Consider the following 23,557-nt stretch of genomic DNA (forward strand, 5'->3'; position numbering starts at 1 on the left):
ATACACGCAGTAGCCAAATATATATCTCCTACATCGACCTCCTTTTTATCCAAGGATGATTCAGTTTCTTTCTTAAAAACTGGCTTGTTTTTACAGTCCCGCTTCACATGGCCCCACTCTTGACATTTCCAGCACTGTACCCTCCTCTCCCTACTCTTCGATCGCCCACGAGATTTGGATCTGGACCCTCTTTGATTCAGAGTCTTCTCTGCTGGCCTTCCCCTTGCCGCCAATGCCTCTTTACCGGAATTTCCCGATCCCTTTCTTCGTGTCTCTTCCGATAACAAGGCAGAACACACACTTTCATATGATAATTCCTTATCCCCACCACCGATCACCACAATCAGGTTATCCCATGAATCCGGCAGTGAACAGAGCAGTGTTATTGCCTTATCATCATCCTGGAACTTAACACCGATTGATACGAGTTGACTGATCAATGTGTTAAAGTTATACAGATGTGCAGAAAACGAGTCGCCCTTATGCATTTGAAGATTATACAGCTTTTTCCTCAAAAATAGCTTATTAACCAACGACTTACTTTGATACAGCGACTCCAGTTTCTGCCATAGGTCCCTGGCTGTAGGTTCCCCCATCACGTTTGTCAGAATCGAGTCTGCGAGACAAAGCCGAATCAAACCCTTTGCTCTCCGATCAATCCGATTCCAGTCTTCAATCTCCTTCGGATCTGCCGGTTTGGAAGTTGAATCCCCATCCTTCATCGCTTCCTTGCCTATCACGACACCAGGTTGCGCAGCAACAGGCCTTTCCGTTTCGATTGCCGACCAGAGTTCTCGATCACAGAGAAGATCTTCCATCTTCATCTTCCACAGATCAAATCGCGTCCCATCGAATTTTTCTATCTCAATTCGTGATCCTCCTGACATCTCGAATAAACCCTAATTCCTCGAACAACTCCGGCTCTGATACCAATTGAAGGGACGTATCGAGAACCGAAATAGAACGATCACGCAGAAAACAGAGAAAAAGACGATGCACGAATTTACCCAGGTTCACCCTCGATTAGGGCTACGTCCTGCAAAGAGATTTCACTATGTTTTTAGGTTTTTACAGTCACTCAACACGTTACAATGATAAAAAAACCGAGCAAAATATATATGTGCCCCAAACTGGCCCAAAGGGCGCTGCCCCCGAACCCCCGCCCGCTGACCGAGCAGCGGGGCACCCGTGTCGGGGGCGCTGCCCCCGAACCCCTGCATTCCGCACGCGTGCGTCACATGTCGTCGGACAACACTTCAGTTTCCCTAAGCTCACGTGGGCGTACCCGGTGTGAGAAATAAGGGTCCCTGAAGTATTTGCCAACTCCAACAGGGAGGACTGCAGACACGCCTGAGCTGCTGCTGGACAGCCAACTTGCTGAGGAATCCTACAATACAGGACCGGCATCAGATGACGATGATCGTGATTTGCAATTTAAACACCTTAACAACCATGAGAGGGGTGAGGATGGATATGGTGTGAAGTGAGAGTGAGAGACGTATTAGTTCATTTTGTTTGACTGACGGTTAATTAACGCCCAATCTTGAACTCAAAGTTTCGGTCATTCCGGTAATCTGTGGAACATCATTCATTTTGTTCCAAATTTAGACCGACTCACGTCGTCTTGGAATCTTCGCTCGAGCTATTGTCCGGGATCCTTGGATTCCCACATTATTTAAAAAAAAAAAGCGCGTTTTCTAGCTCATCGAGCCATTTTCGAACTCTCATAATGTTGGAATCTTGATTCTGCTGTCTTACCTTTCGGGTTTGGGCATAAGCACCAAGAATGTTGTATTGAGCTGTCTGGAACCTATCTTTACCGAGCCACTCGTCGAGTTCGCCTCTGACTTCCTTTGACATATGTTAGTCCTGAAATGCCAAAAAAAAAAATGAATGTAATATGAATTCCTAGTGTAAGGCAAATGCGAATTATGATATTTTTGTTTAGAGGTCTGAGTCCGATCCACAATTAATTTTTATGTAATAAATGATCACGTGGAATAACCTTTAATTTATGAACTGAAAATCCTCAAAAGAGTTTGTGATCCATTTAAGGTTAATGGAAAATGGTCCACTTAAGGTTGGTGTTAGCTAAATGCGTATTCAGATTAAACAATTTGCTTATTTTCAATCATAAGTTTGAAATCCTAGGTTAGTCAAATAAACTTTCACAAGAAGAATTCAACCGACTGAAAACGTTGAAAATTCGAAAACCTTTTCTTTTGATAATGATTACTTTTGTTTGCGGATTACGTACGGAATGATGCATGTTTGACCTCAGCATTGCAGGTAAAATGTATATAATCTCAGCGGTCCATGGATTGCTTCACCTCGTGCCCGTTGGCTCATTTAATAAGGGTCCTCTAGGCAATGAAAATTATTTCGCTTGGCGTTTTAGGTAGAAAGATATTATCAACGAATGTCTCGAAATACAAGTTAATTATATTTTATTTGGAATTATATCAATTTTCGAGCTATTGATGGTACATAATACGAGAGCAATTAGTACATTCAAAACTATGAAATTTCCCCGGTTGATTACTTAACAAGGGCATCTACGACACTCATTAACAAAATCCTAATTTTAATTATTTCTTCAAACTATTCTCCAAGGAGTACGTGTGGGTCAACAAGCTTAAAAAGGAGAAGAAATTCAATTAGTCTTCTTCTAAGACGAAGTGGTGGCAGAATAATGTAATAAGTTATTCAACCAATCATGTACTCAGAATATGTTCCGATTGGCTAGTGCCCTCGTCGTGGCCGTGCTCATGGTCGCGTCCATATGGTAATACGACTATCATTGTTATTAGTTCATGTGCATTCCAACTGCACAAAAATAAATGAAAACAATTCCAAGTTACTAGACCGAAGTTGACACGACAGATAAGATCCAGACGAGAGGATCGTCTAAAAGAATTGTTCGGATCCATTCCACAATGTCCGAACAAACTTAATCTCTTCTTTTGACCAATAAAAGAAAACCTTAATCTCTTCTGGGCTGCAGCAACACTTTATCGATCACCTCGTCCAAGTTCGAGAACGACGACCCGGAAGGACACGTGGCCTCTCGGGCCATCTCCTTCCACTCCATCGCCTTCCTCTTCATCTCCCTCCCTCTCTCCCCCTCCATCAGCTCCCTCACCTGCCTCTCCACCTCGTCCCTCTTCACGTCGCCGTCGATCTCCATCCCGATCCCCCACTCCTCGAGGCTGTACCGGCAGTTCGTCTGCTGCTCCGCAAAGAACGGCCAGCACACCACCGGCACGCCGGCCACGATGCTCTCGATCGTCGAGTTCCACCCGCTGTGGGTCAGGAACCCGCCGACTGCGGGGTGGCTTAGCACCCGCTCCTGGGGGCACCAGCTCGCCAGCAGGCTCCGCTCCCTCGTCACGGCCGAGAACTCTGGTGGCAAGATCGCCGTGTCGCCAACAACCAAGTCGGGCCTGATGACCCACAGGAACGTCTGGCCGCTGTTCGCGAGCCCCCATGCAAACTCCACCAGCTGTGCCGGAGACATCACTGTGATGCTCCCGAAGTTCACGTACACGACCGAGCCGGGCGGTTTCGAGTCGAGCCACTCGAGACAGCCCAGCTCTTCCTTCCACAGGTTTGACCCTATCGACCTGGTGTCGTTATCGGGTAGTTGCTCCGTAAGGAGATGAAGGGGGCCAAGGGTGTAGATCGGGGGGAACATGGCCTTGAGAGCGTCGAGGACCTCGTGCTCTAATCGGTCGAACGTGTTGAAAACGATGGCAGACGCTCTCTTCGCTCTCTGGGTCTCGTGCAAGCAGAATTCGACCATCAGGTCGTCCGGGTCAGTGGTTCGGATGAAGCTCGGTAAGTCTCTCAGGCGGATGTTTCTCATCCCGGGTATCCAGTCGACGACGGTGTCTAAGTACCCGTTTGTCAAGTAGCTTGCATCTGCAAATTGAAAGGTTGATCAATTGAACCGTGTGACCATACATGGTTGGTTCTCATAAAGGATCCGCTTCTCCGAAAAATTAAGAGTTCGTTCCTACTATGTCGTTCGATGTTTATGGTGTCACGTGGCATAGATTGTGTAGTCAATGCATTTGCTAGACTTAGATTAGGGAAAACACGAGAAGATAGTTGAAGGTCATGGGAAATGATTAAGTCGTAAACAATACGTAAGCTCCGGAATAAAGGTTCTTACTTCTTAAATTCAACTTTTGACAGTTGACTTAGATCAGTACTCAACGCAGGAGAAAATTATGATGCAAATCAGGAACAAACGAAACTAGACAATATAAACAGCAAACCAAACTCATAAGAGAGAAAAGAAAAATCATTAGCCGTAAATCTGCTAAGTGAGATTACTTAAATAAACCAAATCAGACAATTATTGATTAATGCATACCTTTGAGTGGAATAAGACCCTTGTCAATAAGACTGCGATACTGCACGTAGCCCATGAAGCCGCACGCGCTCGTCGTCCAGAACAGGACCTCCGGCACGCCGATGCCCTCGGCGGCGTCGAGCGTGAAGCTCATCGCGCCGTCCGACACAACGCAGCTCACCAGCGGGGAACCCGACGTCGCGCTCTCCTCGTTGAGCCTCTCGAGCAGGTCCCGGAAGTAGGGCAAGCAGTACTTCCGCGTGGACTGGCAGAGGGCGGTGACGTCCTGGGTGACGTCGGCGTCGGAGGGCGGGAGGCCGTCCGGGATGGTGCGGAACCGGAAGGACGGGAGGCCGTCGAGGGCGGAGGGGCCGCGGGACCGCAGGAGGCGTCTGTGGTTGTACTCGGTGTTGACGAAGGTGACGTGGAAGCCGCGGTGGTGGAGGAGCTTGGCGAGGTTGAGCATGGGGCTGATGTGGCCCTGGGCTGGGCAGGGGATGCACACTGCGTGTGGCTTCCGGGTCATCTCTCTCGAACCCATCTCTCTCTCTCTCTATCTCTCTCTGTCTTCTCTGTGTTTTTGGCAAAGGAAGAAGAGATGAGAACGGTGAGGGAACGTGAGGTTTTGGTCTATATATAGGCGGGCGAGACGAGAGAGAGAGAGAGAGAGAGAGAGGGGAAGGAGGTTTGAACGTCGGCGAAGAATTCCGGCCAAGTTGGAAGAGTCGACGGAGATGAAGATGTGATGAACCGGATGGTCAAATTACGGCGTCGATTTTTTTAATAGGGTAAAAATGGCACCGCCAGATCTTTTGGAAAATCTTGGAGTGAAATGATTCAGTGGTTTGACAAATTTAGGAAATTGAGTCGATAAAAAAAACTTTTTTAATCAATCGGAAAACCTACGCTTGAATTAAAAAAAAAAGTTTCATAATTTTATTATTATTTTGGATATGCCGTGAACTTCATTACTGCAAGACCATCATCAGTAATTGGAACCAAGTGCCTGATGGTTGGAACCGGGGTCCTTGATGGCCCGACCTTGGAAGCCGGCGGCTGGATTTAGATCCCTCCTCGGTGCTTCGACCTTGGCCCCTCGGCAGCCGGACTTGAGACCTTTCGCTTGAACTCCGAGTCTTAGGGTTGTATTTCATATATTTTTTTTCATTTGTGTGTTTCATAGTTTTCCTGTAATAATCATGCAAAGAAAAAAAAAACAACCAAACAAAGTAAATCGAATCATTTTTCTTGAAAATAACTTCATCTAAAAATACTTCCCAGCAAAGTTCATTTTCCTTGAAACAACCACGCCGGTAATTTGGCGAGGAGAAAAATGAATTTATAGGAAAGATATGTGATAAACACGGAAGGATGTTCAAATAAGTGAATTATGTTCAAGAACCGATTCCATTTGTTCACGTTGTCTTATATGCTAAAATTTTACACAAATATCATCCCCACTCTCATGCCCTCCATATCGAACTCTACAAGTCATTATTGAAAGCAACATATGCATGCACGCCTAGTTCAAGCAAAGCTTTTAGACGCGTGTGCCATGAGCAATTGAAGCCGAAGGTAGATCGTGCACTTACAAGAATTCGAAACTTACGGGGAAAATATAATTACGTGATTTATGAATCCAATTCCATCTTGATCGCTAATCACGTGGACCCTAAAACGAGACGCGCATACTTGATAATTAAGAGAAATAACGGTTCGCTTAATTTACGAATCATGCAATAAATTTTTCGAAATTCACCCTCGCACACCTATCGTATGTGTCAAGTAAAGACAATGAATATTATTTTGACTGTCGTTATCCTTTTTCCTCTTATGTTCCAAAATTCCGGCCACGGGGAAGAAAGTAGTGCGAAACCTATTCAAGGTAATGAAAGAATTATTCGATAGCATAGCGGAATACCGAGTCGTGAAGGACGCTTCCGGGGGCGAAAGGCCGTGGGGAGATACCGTCTGGTGATCCATGGATCACCGAGGCGAGCTCTCGGTCGTCTGTCCAATTATTCATTCCTTCATGTGCCTCCCCATCAATAGGTCTCGAAATCGGATTCTGTGCTTGTGCTGTGATGAATTAAGTAGCGATTTTCTTTTCTTCTTATCACATAAAGTAACAACTTTCTTACTTAGCAAATTAAGTGATTTTTTTGACTTGAGTGAATATTTGAAGTCAACTCAAATTATGCTTATCAGACGTGCTCTTTTTTTTTTTTTTTTTGGTGATACAAGAATCCAAATGCACGAGTACAAAAGGCTGAGCTATCGGGAGGCTAGTTAAACGCCCTGTAAATCAATTAGATATAAGCATTTAGCCTATATGGGGTATTGTAATTCAAAAGAATTTACACGTGGTTCGTAAAATTTGTACATATGACTTTTGGCTTCTGAGCTAGATATCACTAAAACAGTTTACGATCCGTTGAAGTTTAATGGTCTATGGTCCATTTTAAGATTGGTCAGCTAAATGTGTATGCAGATTAAACAATTGACTTATTTTCGATTACAAGTTTCAAATCCTAGCTGAGTCAAATAAACTTTCCCAAGAAGAATGCAAATGACTAGAAACGTTGAAAAATTGAAGGACACTTCTTCTTATAATGAATATCTTATTCGCGGATTACGTACCGCATGACCCAAGTTTGACCTCAGCAAATGGAGAAAAATGTTTAAAATTTCAAGTGAGCCATGGATTGCGTCGCCTCTTGCCCATACGCTCATTGAAAATAACGTCCTCTAGAAAATTGTTTGGCTAGGTATTTTAATTATACTTTATTCAAAATATAGAAATTTTCAAGACATCAGTTGGGTATAACATAAAATCAATCGGTACACTGAAATTTGCGAAACTTTCTTAATTTATTGCTTTACAAGTGTGTCGAGAACACTCGTTCATAAAATCTGATTATCTCTTCATAGTGGAAGGTCAACGTCGGTCGGTCGACGAGTTTAAAGAGGAGAAGAAATCCAATGAGTCTTCTTGTCACGGCAAGTGGCAACACAGAATAAAATAATCAATTATTCAACTAACCATTGCCTCCATATAAGTTCATACACAAACTTTTAAATTTTCAGAACACATTTAACGGGACTTAATAAATAGGCCCAAGGACACTCTTCAACATCTCAGCATACATATTCATCAGACTGTGACACTTGTGTCTTTACTAGGAATTTATTACCGTTCAGCACTTCAATGTAGATGGGGCAATTAACATCACAAATGCACCTCTCAGTGCTATCCGCAGGTCGACGTATATCATAGGTCGTTGGAGCGGCAAAGCAATGGCCACCGAATCATGAAAGGGAACTCGACCCTGATCGAAGTACAATGCGCTGATTCATATTTGGAACCTACCAATCGAAAAGCTAGTTAGAGGATACGCACGATCGATTAATCAATCAAGGATGTGTACGATCAAAGGGAGATAATATGCGCATTCTTGAGAGATACGGAGAATCAAGAGAGAGATTCGAATTATCTCCGATAGAGAAAAATATCATGGGAGGAAGTTGCTTCCATCTAGAAAGGGACGGGAACATGGTGCCATACTCGATACCCAAGAGGCCGGATTCAACTTCTGGGACATGTCTCTAGCAGCCACCAAAATAACAGGACAAAAGTGAGGAAACAACATCTATTCAGCCACTTGTGCTGATTTTCCAATCCAAGTTATGGAACAGAAGCTCTCTCCCCATGTCTCGACCATATAAAAAAAAAAAAAAACCTTCCACTTGCAGTACTTGTTGAGACCACGGGAGTCGTTTTCGTGGAGGCAAGCTGCGTCTACGAGATTCGTAAAGTCGCAGCAACCCAAAACGATGCGATTCGTAAAATTCACAGAGCTTCGCAATTTGCGTATTTTCATGACTTCGAGTCGCTCATGAAATTGGTTAGACATGGAACAGTTCTCTCCCTCTCATGGGTTCGTCCTGTTGCATGTTGTTGTCCTTTTCTTCTTCTTTTGTCGCGATGATACAGTACAATGCAAGGCGCACCATGTTGTGGAGAGAAGAAAAAAACGGACGTTTTCGTTCTTCGTCTATCGGTATGAAAAGTCTTCCATTGATTTCCCATTGAAGATGAAAATTCTTTCACATCGTGGGTTTTACTCGTCTTGAAGTAGACAAGTCCGAGTTTTGTCTAGAAGAACACATAAGGATCCATTATTGTTGGGGCACGCATGCAACAGAAGCTCGATATATAGGGAAAACGGGTTCAATTAGTTCCCTAAGTCGACTCGTGCTAGGGCTCGGGCTATCCCTCTCTTGCGATTACCCTAAGATGAGGTATCAGAAGTTCGGGACGGAGTCTCATGGATCATCGCGGTTGCCCCAACTGTGATTTCCATCACAGTTTGGACCAGAGGATCATCGCGGTTGCGTTTTGTTTGTTTACCCATCTTTGTTTCCGGGGATGGATCCGACGGTTATATATTCATTGAAAATTCGAGTTTACTCATTTAAGGACAATTTTAGGCATCGAGCGTGAGTGAATTCTTGTCATGCGTGATTTCAGCCGACTTAAATGGCTCGGGAACTCGGCATTTTTCTCGCGAGGAGTACGTCGGGGGATGTTCCCGGCACGACCGAATTCGAGTTTTGACCCGGAGGTAGGCAAATGACACATTCGCAAGATGCGCGTAGGTGAGATTGTTGACCTGCAGAAACGAGGAAAGATGACGATGATGGTGCAAGGATGGCAACGACTTCAAGCTAGGAGGCAAGACCAACCCGGGAAGACTATGCTTACGAGAAAGAAGAGTCCATCCAAGTGAGGAGAAACCAGGCGCGAGGACGAACAGTTCCCTTTGACCTTGCCTTTGACACGAAACTACCGACTCGCCCCTTCAGGACAAGGCGGCCGGCCCTAGAGGCTGAAGTTGATGGGTCGATTCTGACGATTAAAAGGGCACGAGAGACTTACTTTTATTTTTAATTTTTTTTTATCATTTCATTGTATTTGTAGTTACCCTTTCAAAATGATTTTGTAATTTCTTCTTCCGGCCGAAATCTCCCTCTTTTGACCCCCGAACCACGGCCTCTAAGGGTGCGTGTGGCAATCATTCTGTGCCCAGAAACTGATTCTGCTCAGAAATGATTCTTTTTTATTTCGTGTCCGGGAATAATTTTTAAGTATTTGAAAGCGTTTGGTAACTGCCCAAAATTTCTATCCTTGGAATAGAAAAAGAACATAAATGCGTTTGATAAATGCCCAAATTTTTTTTATTAATAATATTTTCAATTTTTTAATATTTCTTTTTTAAAATTTTCCTTTTTTTTCTTCTTCTTCCCCTTCTTGGCCCATGGCCAAGGCCAACGAGGGCTGGACCCTCACCGCCGCCCTCGCCACTGCGGCCCATCTCCCTGGCCTGGGTCGCGACGGCGAGGCCTCGCGTTGCGGCCACGAGCCCCCCTCACCCAGGTGGCGAGGGCCACGACGCCCTCGCCAGCCCTAGCCTGTGGTCGGTCATCGGTGGCCGGCCAGGAAGAAGAAGAAGAACAAACCAAGAAGGAATAAGAAAACCAAGAAAAATCAGAAATGGAAAAATTGTTCTCAGAATCAAGAAGCTACCTTTTTTTTCTTCTTGATTTTGTTCCAAAACTGATTCTGGGAATAAATTTTACAAATTTATGTTTGGGAACAAAAAAAATTACCAAACGGATTTCTATTCCAAAACTGATTTTGAGAATAAAAAAATAAAAATTATCAGTGGGGGTGCCCCATCAATCCCAGCAATGCCCTTAATCATTTTCTTGTTCTAGCACGTGCTACAGCTTTTCTTGAGTCCTTGTTGCGGCTACTTTGTCTTGTTTTTTAAGCCAAGACAACTTCCATTTTAGGCCTAATTAGGAATGGACTGCTGCAAGTCCACCGATTTTGCCTCTAATTTCCTCTTAACTTTAGTTCATTTCTTGTTCGAGTTTCCTAGTTCCATTGGGACTAGTTTGGGGCTGGCTTAGGATTTAATGAAGTGAAGAAAATACAAGATTAAGTGGGCGGTTGAATGGGTGATTAAAGGACTGGAAGTGGGAGATGCGCAACTCGGGCCTGGTAAGGGCAGACTGCGCAGTTGAGCGGAAACGGCGAGTATGCACCCGTCATTCGTCCGATGGGGCTGAAATCTGATGGGAGATAGTCGACATGTCGACATACCCTGCATTAAAATTTCACGCTCAAAGGACATTCGGAAGTCCACTTTTGGAGGTCATACAGTACCGGTTTTCATCTAGGGGTCTGGTGAGGGCAGACTACGCGATTGCGTGGAAACGACAATAAATACGCCCATTGCTAGTCTGATTGAGCTGAAATTTTGTGGCAAATGATTTGACATATCATCCTAGCTTTTTCAAAATTTTTGCATAGAAAGGACATCAGAAAATTCAGTTTTGGAGGCCATACATTATAGGTTCCCGTCCAGGGGCGTCAGCCGACACTTGCTCGGAAAAAAAAAACATTCTAGGAAGCTACGCTTGAGTCTGTGCAAAAGCTATATATCATTGGAAAATACACTCGGAAATGCTCCTTTTGACACCTAGTTTGCAATTTTCTAAGCACGTTTGGACCTTTAATCAATAAGGGAAATACAAGTCAAAATTGTCAAAAGAGATGATTGAGCCTAATTGTGAATTAAGGCGGTCGAGGCTCTCTAGGGTTGCCGTTGGCCAAAATTTAGCCGTCGAGCATGAGGTTCTAATACTATAATGTCTCTAAATTAAATATCTAGAAAAAAGATTAGAAGCCAATGAAATACTAATTTTTTTGAGAAAATCGAGTCTTGCCACGATCGGGGATCTCGAATCTTGAATCTTGAACTTTCTAACTTCAAATGTTGAGAAAATTCAGGTATCAACAGTTTATTTAAATAATTTTAGGTTCTTAAATGGGTTTTGAACCCATTTTGACAGGACTAGTGACAATAATAAAATGAGAGTTCAGAACCCATGTGACTGTGTCTGGGCCCTCGACGCCCACTCAAGTTTGTCAACAGCGGGGCATGACCCGAAGTCTCAGTACCCGTACTTGATGCCCTGACACCTGAGCCCGGGTTCACAAAGGCCGTGCCCAGCTGTTGACACTTGATTTTTCCGATTAGGTGAGTCGTCAAAAAAACGAAAATAACAAAAATGAAAATTGGGTAAATTAGAAAATAGTTAAAAAGAAAAAAAAAGCGGGGCATGTGACCGTGCATCTAACTTAAAATGTTGGGAAAATTCGGGTGTCAACAGTCCATTTAAATAATTTTAGGTTCTTAAATGGGTTTTGGACCCATTTTGACAGGTCCAGTGACAATAATAAAATGACAGTTCGGAACCCCTGTGACTGTGTTTGGGCCCTCGGCGCCCACTCAGGTCTGTCGAGGCTAGGCCCAAAGTCCCGGTGCCCATACTCGATGCCCCGACACCTGAGCCCGGGTCACAAAGGCCATGCCCAGCTATTGACACTTGATTTTGCCGATCATGTAAGTTGTCAAAAAAATGAAAATAACAAAAATGAAAATTGGGTAAATTAGAAAATAGTAAAAAAAAAAGAAAAAGAAAGCAAAACCGGGCCTCCCCTTCCCGGCATCACCTTCCCTGGTAACTCCCTTGTTTCTGCCGTTTGCTTTGATTTAACCCTCTTTCCCAAGGATCCCGACGAGAGGCGACCGGACAAAGTCCAATTGATCGAGCTCGCGCTTTATTCACCGCCGCCGAGCCGGGTAGGGACCCGCGGTCGTGCGCTCCAAGCCTCCAACGCCTCTATTATGCCTTATCTACGGACCCAGGCCGGCTCCGGTTTTCGCGCATTCTGAGCTTCTCGTGCCTTCTTTTGTTTACGCTAAGCGTCATTTATTGATTATGAATGGATTTTGGCTTGAGCACGCATCCCAAATGTCTGTTGTGGCTCCCCTCAGTCGATGCCTGCCGGGTGTGTAGTGATAAGAGTCACTCGAAAACAATCATTCGTTAGCCGCGGCTGCTTATGCTTTTCTCCTTTTTTGTGCTTTGTGCGGTACTTCCGTGATGTTTTCATGGTGAATATCGACGAGGGAATGAACCAAAAACTCTTGATAAGTGCTGACTTCCTGTGATGTTTGACTAAAGTTTTGCTAGTACGTGCCATTCGACATGGTATGCTTCAGCGTGGCACCATAAGTGAGAATAGATCGGCGATCAGAGTGATTGCCGATGGTGGCCGTTAACACGGCGGGGGTGCTACGGTGGCTGGAGGTGGTTGATGTTGAAGTGTATCATTATTGGACTTGGGATAGAATGGGTTTGGATTGCCGTTGAAGTGCCGGCGTTTTATGAGTAATGTAATGTGATCATCTCGAGTATTCTGGACGTGCTCGAAGAAGACGACGTTGAGGAGCAGCTCTGGGGCTGGAAAATCGGTGAAGGAGCGGCTCAGAATAATGAGCTTCGTGGGCTTAGCTAAGTATAGTGGACTTCGGAGCTCGTTTAGGCTTAGTGAACTTTGGGCTTGAAGTGTTGTTGTTGCATATTTGGGCTTAGTTTTCTTGTGAGATTAGTGAGAGTTGGGCTTTGCTAAGCTGTTTGAGTTTGGACTTATTTTGGTTTGGATTGAATGAAGCCCGTTTTATTGGCCCAATCTTTGCTTGTGTCCATGAGTCCAGATTAGTGGGCCCAGTTGCAGCCCATTTTCGGATTGGGCCCCAAGGCCCAGCCCGAATCCTCATTTTTGGAATTAAAAAATATAAAATTTCGCAAAATTAAAAAAATTAGAAGTTAGGTTAGGAAAATGTCTTTTCTCGTCTTTTAGTGCAATTAGTACCCTTACTTGTTTGCACGATGGTTTTATGTGCCCATTGCAAGTCTTACTCGACTTAGCATGTGAATGCCTAGATGAATGTTAGGACCCCGATGCATGTTGTTCGGCGGGTAGATTAGGAGGGTAATTAGAGTTCAATTAGGGGTTGATGAAGTTAGTCTACTGCCTTGTGAACGCAAGCGGGGGCTAATAATCATCAACGTTTTTCAATAAGTCCATGGTTAAACAAGAGGGTGCTTGGGAAAAATCAAAACGTGTGTGTCACATCAAAGCTGATCCCGAGGCAATTAGTGATTGAATGAACTTTGCTGATCGTTTGCTTTGATCGTTGGTATGCTTTGATTTATGGTGAATGCAAAGGACGAGAACTGACACCCATAGCGGTCCAAGGTCACTATAGCTTAGCATAATTTAGCTTAGGATAGTTAAACTAGCTTGTCATAACTTTAGGTCCAGATTAGATGAAACTTTAAGCCATAAAATCAGATAGACTTAGAATCATTCTTTTAGGATAATGGTTAGTTTAGCTTAGCTTAGTCTAATCATATTTTAAAATGAGTAAAATTAGGCCCGCCATAGTCTAGCCCAACTTTTGGAATTTTTTTTAATGTTAAGCTCACGAGGGTTGTTATCCTGAGGCTTATAACAAAGTCATGTATATTATTTGCCCGATTTGGATTGGGTTTTCTTTTCCGCATTTACTTTGAAGTCGTTTAAATAATTGAGTGTTTATTTCTCGCACCACTTTTCAATAAATTGGATGTTTTCTTTCCTAGAATATGTTAGGATTAGTTTAAACATGGATGAAAAATAACCCTACAAAACAATGGCATGGACACTTAGCGGCTTTAATACCTCTAGGCTCATAATTGATAATCAAGATCGCATGACCACGTTTGATAACACACTCTCAAGTTAGGAATCGAAAGGGTACTAATAGAAATGTTGATGTAAACAAGTTCCCAAACTTAGAATCTCTAGATGCATAGGAATCGGTATGAAATTTCCGCATTTTGATCGGGTGTTCGAGCCTACCCTCAACAATTGCTAGTGGCGACTCTTGGAAAATATATAGGTTGGTTGAGAACTTGAAAGTGATCTTGTATCACGCGAGGTATGGGCTTAGGGAGAGTCCGCGTTTGTGATCAATGGCCTGCTTGTGGTGTTATCAAGTGATAGTCCATTCGAGACTGTTACTTGTACATACCATTCGGACCGTCTCATAAACAATTACCTCAAAACCCATTCGAGAGGGCATGACCCTCGAAGGGTAGGTCACAACACCCTAGTCTTCGACACTCGAGCTCTAGTCTTTGGCACTCGGGCCTATGTCATAAGGCTGCGGTCGGGTCCTCAGCGCTCGAGCTTGGGTCCTTAGTGCCCGAACCAAGGTCTATCGAGGCTAGGCTCGGTGCCCACACTTAGGTCCATCTATATCGGGCTTGGGACCCATGTGCCCGTGCCCTGATCCCCAACGCTTGGGTCGAGGTCCATCAAAGCCCGATCCCCCATGACTCTACTGCCCATACTCCGTTCCCCAATTGCCCATTTGTAAGTTACTAGCGTTCAAATAGTATATGTTTATTGAGAAAAATCAAATCAGATTTTTCATACCAAACAACGGAAAATATTTTCCAGTTCGATTTCAAGTTTCAACCAAACACCAAAAAATATTGTTGTTTTCTTGGAAAATGAGGAAAATGACTTCTTGGAAAATATTTTCTAGAAATGTCACATTTTTTGCTAAACAAACCTGAAAATCTTATTTGATTTTCTTTGATAAACATATACTCTTTAGGCAATTGTAACTTGCGCATGGGTAACTAGAGAACCGAATTCGAGCATTAGAGTCCCGGTTCGGCCTCGATGGACCACGACCTAGCTGCGGGGATTTGGGCACAAGCACCTAGGTCCTGGGCCTAGCCTTGTGGATCGAGCCACGAGCACCAGGGTACCGAGCCTGGCTCGGTGGACCCGAGCATGAGCATGGGGTTCCGAGCTCGGCCTCGATGGACTCGAGCACGAGCACTATGGTCCCGAGCCTCGACCTTGAAGACTGGCTCGGGCACTAAGGAATAAGCCCGAGCGCTGAGGACCTGGGCATAGCCTTTGTGGATTTGCGCCCGAGTATTAAGGATCTGAGCTTGAGTATCAGGATCCCACGCTCGACCTTGGTGGACCCAGGCTCGGGCACCGGGGCTTTGGGCCTGAACTTAATAGACCCAAGCAACACCCGGGGCCTAGGTTGACGTCGATGGACTCGGGCATGGATGCCGGAGTCTTGAGCATGGACACTGAGGTCACGAGCCCGGCCTCGATGGACTTGGGCCCGAGCACCTGAGGCCTAATCCTAGATGGCGGGGACCCGAAGACTAACGTTGGGGTTTTCGTGCTACAGCGTAGAGTTTCGAGTCCAAGCATCAATACCTAATCATATTTTAGAAAATGATTTTCGATTTTTAAAGAGGAAATTAATTTATTGAATTTAAGCATGGGTCTTCCATTGATTAGGAAAACATTTTTCATTGACTTGTCTTCCTAAGCAAACTAAATATCGAGAAAATGAGGAAAATGTTTTCCGTGAAATAAACGGAGCCAAGATTTTTAAAGTTGAAATGCTTTTCATTAAGCATACTCGATAGGTATCCCGAAGACTCGTTAATAAACCGATGAGCCTTGGGATAATTAATTTTAGAAATAGGGCATGGGATTCCTTTGACCTTGCCGGTAGTGCATCATCATAGTATGTGTTAGGAGTGAACATGGTCCGAGTGAGCGGTTCCCACCCTAGAACCGAGAACCGCCCACTAGGGACTGGTTCCGAAAAATTGAAATCGGGAACCATTCGTTGGTTCCATGGATCCACCCGAGAACCGGACTGCCTGTCCGGTTCGGTTCCCGGGTGAGTCCATAGAACTGGTCCCACTAGCCAAGGACGGAGACGGAAAGATAGAGACGGAAACGGAGACGGAGATGGAGAGTTAGAGACGATGAGGTGAGCATCAATCGAGAAGAGTGAGAGAGTGAGAGTGAGCGTGAGGTGAAAGCGAAAAAAGGTGTTTCTCGACTCAATGTGGGGCTGTGAGCGTCGAGCGTGTTAGGTTTAATTTAGGGATTGAGGAATTTTTTTAAAAAAATAAAAATATTATATTATATATTATATTTATTATTATATTACTGTTTTGGTTTGGGTGGGTGGGTGGGCGGGCGGGCGGGAGTTGCACACCTAGAATCGAGAATCGAACTGGTACCCATCGGTTCCCAAAAATTGGAACCGGGCACCGGAGTGGTTCCCTTAGGAACCACTGGTTCTAAGTAGTCCCGGGCGGTCCGGGTGGTTTTCGGTTCTTTTGCACACCCATAATATGTGTAATTCTAACGCTAATTATCCACCAAGTTACAATCATCTCTTCAATAAATAAAAAGATTTGGGATTGTCAGAGGAAACGAGAGAAATGCCCAGGAAAGAAACCAAAACGTTTGCAGCCCCAATAGCCCCAAACATGCAAATCCGCACTTCCCCTAGCTTTGGAAACCCAGCTGAATACCAGCAAAGTTTTATAAAAATTACTAGTTTCCCTAATTCATTTTAAAATCTTCAATCATTATTAGGGAATCATAATAATAGGTGTATAACTTTTTAGTACTCTTTGATTAACAAATGGGAGGCTCGTAACAATAATTTAAATTTTGAGAGTAAACATTGAAAATCTATTCCACCCAAATCGAGCTAATCATAAATATCCCTAGACACGAATCCAATCAAACTTGAATCCAAAACTACGAGCCACCACCCAAATACTAACTAATTTAGACATGAGCGCTCATCAAAAGAGTAGAAATTGAAAGAGGAATTGAATTTGGTATTGAGCATTAGGAAACTAAATCCCAAATAACTCAAACTCAATAAGCAAGACATGTCGCAACATTTAGTATTGACCCTATTGAGTTCACAGTTTCATGAAGAAATAAAAAAGAACCCAAATCATTCGAAATTCATGTAAAATTTTAACCTATCATCTAACTAATCCTTGAATGTTCCCTCAGGAAATGAAACCCGGCCGAATCTGGTCCACAAGTTTATTACCTTGATCTGATTGTGGCATTACTTATGCACACTGTCTACTTGTTAGTTTTCAAAATCTTTACTGTCCATTCTCATCTACGAAGCCAGTTGCACAATCAATTGCACGGTGGAGTTGCTTGTGTAAAACATTATTCATGCTCCGTCTTTCGGTCTAAAAGTTAAACTATGCAGGAGATTAGATCGATAGAAGGGTGTAATAATGGCAGATGCGACCCTCCTCTTATACTCTCTTTCTAAGTTCTCGTGATCCCAGGTAATACTTTCATCTGCGAAGCTGCCAAGGAAACCCCCCCACCCCCCGCGCATTTAACACCCTTCCCACACACTCAAGCAGCCCTGGTTCATGAACTTCTCCTCCCTATATATACTCTCTCCTGCTCCTCCATTCTTACTCACTCTCCAAACTCCAGTTCAAATCAAACTCATACCCTTTTTCTCTCTCTCTCTCTCTCTCTCTCTCGCTCTCCATCACATCATCCTCTGACCAATTTTCGAGAATGGGATTTCCTCTCTCGCTCCCATGACTTGTTCTCTACCTTCTTCTCCAGCTGAGCTTAGCCAATCCCTGTTGGAGATCGAGGAAGCTCGCTGCCCTGTACCAACCGCCTCCCATGGTGGCGAAGTACTACAATGGCCTCTTGCTTGACGGTGACCTTCGCGTCTCCATCCTCTGGTACGGCAAGTTCACGCCCGCCCAGAAATCGATTGTCTCCGACTTCCTCCTCTCTCTCACTCCCCAGCAGACCCAACAACAGTCCCCGTTATCAGTCCCCTCCGCCGCCAAGAGGTGGAGCACCGTCCAAATCTACATGCAAAAGGCCGGCAAGAAACAGACCCGTGTCGTGTTGGCGAGCCAGCTCGACGACGAGAGCTGCTCCATGGGCAAATTGCTGAAGCGGGATTAGATCACCGTGTTGGCTCAAAAGCTCAGCTCGAGGCCCGGCGCCGGCGAGCTGGCCCTCGTCCTCACGGCCCAGGATGTAGCCGTCGAGGGCTTCTGCGTCAGCGGCTACGGCGCCCACGGCTCGGTCGGACAGCGGCGTATATCCGGGTCGGCAACTCGGCGAGCCGGCCCGGCAAGGCGCGTGGCCTCTCCACCAACCAATCTACGGCCCGCAGTCGGCGCCACTCTGCGCGCCGAACGGCGATGTGGGGGTCGACGGGATGGTGATCAACGTCGCCAGCCTTCTAGCCGGGACGGTGACGAACCCGTTCGGGGACGGATACACGGTGGGCGCGGCCGGGGCGCCGACGGACGTGGCGTCGGCTTGCACCGGGAGCTTTGGGAAGGGGTCGTTGCCGGTAGGGGTGTAAATGGTTCGGTTCAGTTCGGTTTTTAAAGAAAACCGAACCGAACCGAACCATTAAGGGTGCCCCCTTGAACCCTTGAACCGAACTGAATTTGAACCAAACCGAATTGGAACTGAACCGAAAAATCGGTTTGGTTCGGTTTGGTTTGGATTAGTTTTCGGTTTCAAGTTCATTAAGCATAGAGAGGGAGGAGAGAAGAGAGAGAAGGGGAGAGAGAGGGCAAAATAGCCCTAAACCGAAGTGTTTATTTTAGTTCGGTTCGATCCAAACCGATCCGAACTGAACCAAAATAAATCGAACCGAAAAGAAAAATTGGTTTATTTTGATGATCCGAACCGAAACCGAAACCGAATAGAAATGCACGAAATTTTCGGTTCGGTTCGGTTCGTATCTCGATTCGGTTTTTCGGTTCGGTTCTAACACCCTTAGTTGCCGGGTTACGCCGGGGAGCTGCTGGTGGACTTGGGGACGGGCGCGAGCTACAACGCAGAGGGGTTGAACGAGAGGAAGTATCTGCTGCCCGCGCTGTTTGACCCGACGACGTCGCAGTGTTCTCCGGTTACGTGAGAGACCCATCTTGAGCTGACACGTGTCTTCCTGCTGTACATCTGCACAATGTACATAAAGATGTCATAACTTGATTTAATATCACCATATCCGATTTTCGCCAATATCATGGAATTGCCAATGCTAATTTGCTATAATTTGCCATTTTACGATGGGATCATTTGGCGGTGAATTTTGATGAATAGCTAGTTTGGCAAACTAAGGACCGATGGCGTTCTTTCAAGTGGCGGGTTCCGATATCGGAAGTAAATTGACACAAGAGGATCTTTGTTGGATAATAACCATTTTATTCAAAACATTCTACGACCGATTGCTTACATTCAAACGAAAACAAAGATTAGTTGGCAAAAATTTGAATTGCTATTCTAACTTTGGATACTACGAAAAAAATCATTTGATGAAATCTTGAAGGAAGGTAAATATGTCATATAGGTTGACGCAGAAAGAAGCGGTAACTTGGAAAACCTTCTACGATTCGACTGGAATTCAATTCAATTAGATCATAATCTGAATACAAAGCTGGACATCCTTTAATAATGATAAGACTTCTAAAGATATCCGAATTAATGAAGATAACATCAAAGCAAATCAAATCAAATCTTATCTAATAAAATCAAACGAAATATTGATAATTCGAAATTGCCTAAAGTAAAAAACTGCCTGAAACTCTATCCAGACGACTTCGAAATGCTAAAATCCATCATATGTCACAGCATAGCTGTGGGTCCGAATGATACGGCCATTTCGCTTCAACCGACCAATTTTGAGCGCGATCCGAGGTTGTTTTCCCCAAAATCAGAAAAACTACCGAGAGTTCCGATGATTACGGCGATCACATTCTTCAAGATAATCACAGGCTAACTGTTCTACATCATTCCCTCCCTCTTCGGAAAAACTCGCCCTCGAGTTATGATCAGGATAGAGGGGTGTATTGGGAGCATGATACTCAAATAAGTCTGCCACATTAAATGTAGGGAAAATGTTGAGATCACCAGGAAGGTCAACTACATAGGCATTGTCGTTGATCTTCTTCAAGATACGGCAAGGACCAATCTTCTTGTGCTTCAGTTTATCATAGGTACCTACAGGAAAAAGCTCCTTTTGCAGGAAAACCATTACCTCATCACCTACCTCAAAAATTTTCGAATGTCGCCGTTTGTCAGCATCCTCCTTATACTTCGAATTAGAAGCAGCCAATTGACTAGCAATAGCAGCTTGGACGTCATTAATTCTGGTCGCCAAATTCTCCGCCGCGACACTATAGCCAGGAATCTTGGGCAAGGGAACCAAATCCAGAGTATGCTGTGGTGTACGCCCATAAACGACCTGAAAAGGGAGATGTACTGGTAGAGCGGTTAACCGAGTTGTTGAAGGCGAACTCAGCAGGAGCAAGATACCGGTCCCACTACTTAGGCATATCACTGTAGAGGCAGCGAATGATATCTGTCATAGTACGATTCACAACTTCCGTCTGACCATCTGTTTGGGGATGAAAAGAACTACTATACTGTAAATCAGTCCCAAACAAACTTCATAAAGTACGCCAAAAATGGCTCAGAAATTTCTTGTCACGATCGGAAGTGATTGTTTTCGGCACACCATGGAGACGGACTACTTCACGAAAGAATAAACTTGCCACATGCGAAGCATCCGAAGTTTTCTTACAAGAGATGAAGTGCGCCATTTTCGAAAACCGGTCAACCACCACGAAAACAGAATCTAAATTCTGTTGAGTGCGAGGAAGTCGCAACACGAAGTCCATCGATATGTCTACCCAAGGATTTGAAGGAATAGGCAAGGGGGTATAAAGGCCAGTGTTCTGAGAATGGCCCTTAGCGGTCTGACAAATGTAGCATTTACTGACAAATCGCCCCACGTCTCGCTTCAGTTGAGGCCAATAGTACCGCTCCTCCACCAAGGCTGCAGTTTTATCTCGCCCCAAATGTCCGCCAAGAGTACCACCATGAAGCTCCCGAATGAGTTGTTCACGCAAGGAACCACGAGGAATGCATAATCTATTGCCAAAGAACAATAATTTTTCTTGGATTATCATATCGCCATGACAACCTGTTTCAGAACACTTCTCCCATATTTCACCAAAATCATCATCCGCAGGATAAAGAGACCATAGGTGATCAAAACCGACAACATCAGTGCGCATGGTCACGAGTGTCGCAACACGTTGACTCAGCGCATCTGCCACTTTATTTAAATGGCCTGCTTTGTGACGAAGCACAAAATTAAATTGCTCCAAAAAAGAAACCCATCGTGCATGCATTTGATTTAAGTGCTTCTGACTCTTGATATATTTAAGAGCCTGATGATCGGTGTTAAGAACAAATTCCTGCTGATAAAGATAGGATTGCCAATGCTTTATAGCTCGCACGATAGCATAATATTCCTGCTCATACATCGACCAACGCCGGCGAACTTCATTAAGTTTTTCACTAAAGAAAGCTATAGGCTTACCTTCTTGGGAAAGGACAGCGCCAATCTCGACACCGGAAGCATCACAGTCCAGCTCGAACACTTTCTCAAAATCAGGGAGCATCAATACCGGCGCCGTGGAGAGTTTTTCTTTTATAAGAGCAAAACTGGCCGAAGCTTCTTCTCCCCAATGGAATTTGCCCTTCTTTAAACAGTCAGTGATCGGGGCCATAATAGTACTGAAATCTCGAATGAAACGCCTATAGAATGTTGCAAGACCATGGAAACTTCGAGCCTCGCCAACATTCTTTGGAACTGACCAATTGCGAATCACGGCCACCTTATCTGCATCAACGTGAAGTCCATCCGCACCAACAACAAAACCCAAAAACAAGAGGCATTCTGTCATGAAGCTGCACTTTTTCAGATTAATGAACAATTTATTTTGCTGCAAGGTTAGTAGGACATCCCTCAAGTGCTCCATGTGTTGATGCCCATCCGGACTATATATGAGTATATCATCAAAGAAAACTACCACAAACTTGCCAAGAAAAGGTTTGAGAACCCGAGTCATCAAACTCATGAAAGTACTAGGCACGTTAGTGAGTCCAAACGGCATGACAAGCCATTCGTACAAACCCGCACTTGTCTTGAAGGCCGTTTTCCATTCGTCGCCAGGGCGGATGCGAACTTGGTGGTATCCGCTTCGAAGGTCGATCTTCGTAAAAATCCGTGATCCAGCAAGTCTGTCTAGCATATCATCAAGTCGTGGAATCGGAAACCTATACTTGACAGTATTCCGGTTAATGGCACGACTGTCTACACACATACGCATGGTGCTGTCTTTCTTTGGCGTGAGAAGCGCAGGAACTGCACATGGACTTTTGCTTTCACGCAAGAAGCCCTTTCGAAGGAGATCTCCCACCTGCTCCTGTAGAATCTGATTCTCCTTCGGATTCATCCGATAATGCGGCAAATTAGGAAGACTAGCTCCTGGAAGAAAATCAATCTCATGCTGGATATCCCTCAAAGGAGGTAATCCGTTAGGTAAATCCTTAGGCATAACATCACTGAATACCTTTAATAAGGGCTTAAGAATGTCGGGAACACGAACCACAACTTGCTGGTCGCCCTTGTCCACAATCATATACACCCCTTCACGCTTTCGGATGTCCATCATAACCCCTGTATTCTGCTTCTTCACAATCTGAGGGGAATTACTCTTTGGTCTCAAAGTAATTTTAGTCCTTTTCCACACAAAAGAATACGTATTCTCCTTAGCTCGGTGTGTAGCATCAACATCATATTGCCATGGCCGACTCAGTAAAACATGACACGCATCAATCTCCACAACATCACAGACAATAGTATCTTGATATGATTTTCCGATCGAAATAGGTAAACGGCATAATTGGTTTACCTTAAGTTCTGCTCCCTTGTGTATCCACCCGATCGTGTAGGGCGCGGGATGCGGCTCCGTCTTTAGTTGCAAGCGATCCACCAAGGCCTTTGATACTATATTCTCGCAACTTCCGCTGTCAATAATGATATCGCATACTTTGCCATTGGCAATACAGCGAGTGCGGAAAAGTTGATTCCGCTGGGTATCTTTTATCCTCGGAGTAAGCAATAGACGATGCACTATACAATTAACTTGCTCGCCCACTTCATCTTCCACTCCCACTTCTTCTTCATTTTCCCAATCTTCCTCATACACATCTTCATCATGTTCAACGATATTGGCCATTCTACGATGAGGACAATCGCTGGAACGATGGCCCAACTCGTTACACTTGTAGCACCTGATCGGTTGGGGCTTAGCATATGGATTCTAGGTATTCTGATTGGGAGTGCGATTGCTTGCTGCGACTGCTTCCTTAGGCGTCCCAGTAGTACCCCCTGGAACTCGGCTCGAATCAGGTGTTTGTTGACTAGAAGAACTTGTAACATCATGCTGTCTTCCTTTCCCGAATGACCCACGACCCAAATAATTGCTACCACGAGTACTAGGGCTAGTCCT

At 44.6% G+C, this 23,557-nt stretch overlaps 2 protein-coding genes and 1 pseudogene across 2 annotated transcripts in view; 2 read left to right on the plus strand and 1 right to left on the minus strand.

Moving 5' to 3' along the window:
* The window catches only part of LOC115666649 (protein TRANSPARENT TESTA 1), a 41,572-nt gene that overhangs the window by 12,430 nt on the left and 5,585 nt on the right, over positions 1-23,557 (plus strand). The gene's annotated exons all lie outside the window — the stretch shown is intronic.
* Positions 2,782-4,955, minus strand: LOC115665248 (7-deoxyloganetin glucosyltransferase-like). The gene is made up of 2 exons (XM_056317466.1): positions 4,379-4,955; positions 2,782-3,921 (listed from the first exon to the last, which is right to left on the minus strand). Exons 1-2 carry the CDS (start codon positions 4,896-4,898, stop codon positions 2,984-2,986), a joined length of 1,458 nt encoding a protein of 485 aa, XP_056173441.1. The 5' UTR covers positions 4,899-4,955; the 3' UTR covers positions 2,782-2,983.
* On the plus strand, positions 17,730-19,247 carry LOC115664976 (protein PHOSPHATE-INDUCED 1-like; annotated as a pseudogene).

The sequence above is a fragment of the Syzygium oleosum genome, unplaced genomic scaffold (assembly GCF_021117445.2).
Source record: "Syzygium oleosum isolate NSW1041296 unplaced genomic scaffold, Sole_v2.1 Sole_v2.13, whole genome shotgun sequence".
NCBI lineage: Eukaryota > Viridiplantae > Streptophyta > Magnoliopsida > Myrtales > Myrtaceae > Syzygium > Syzygium oleosum.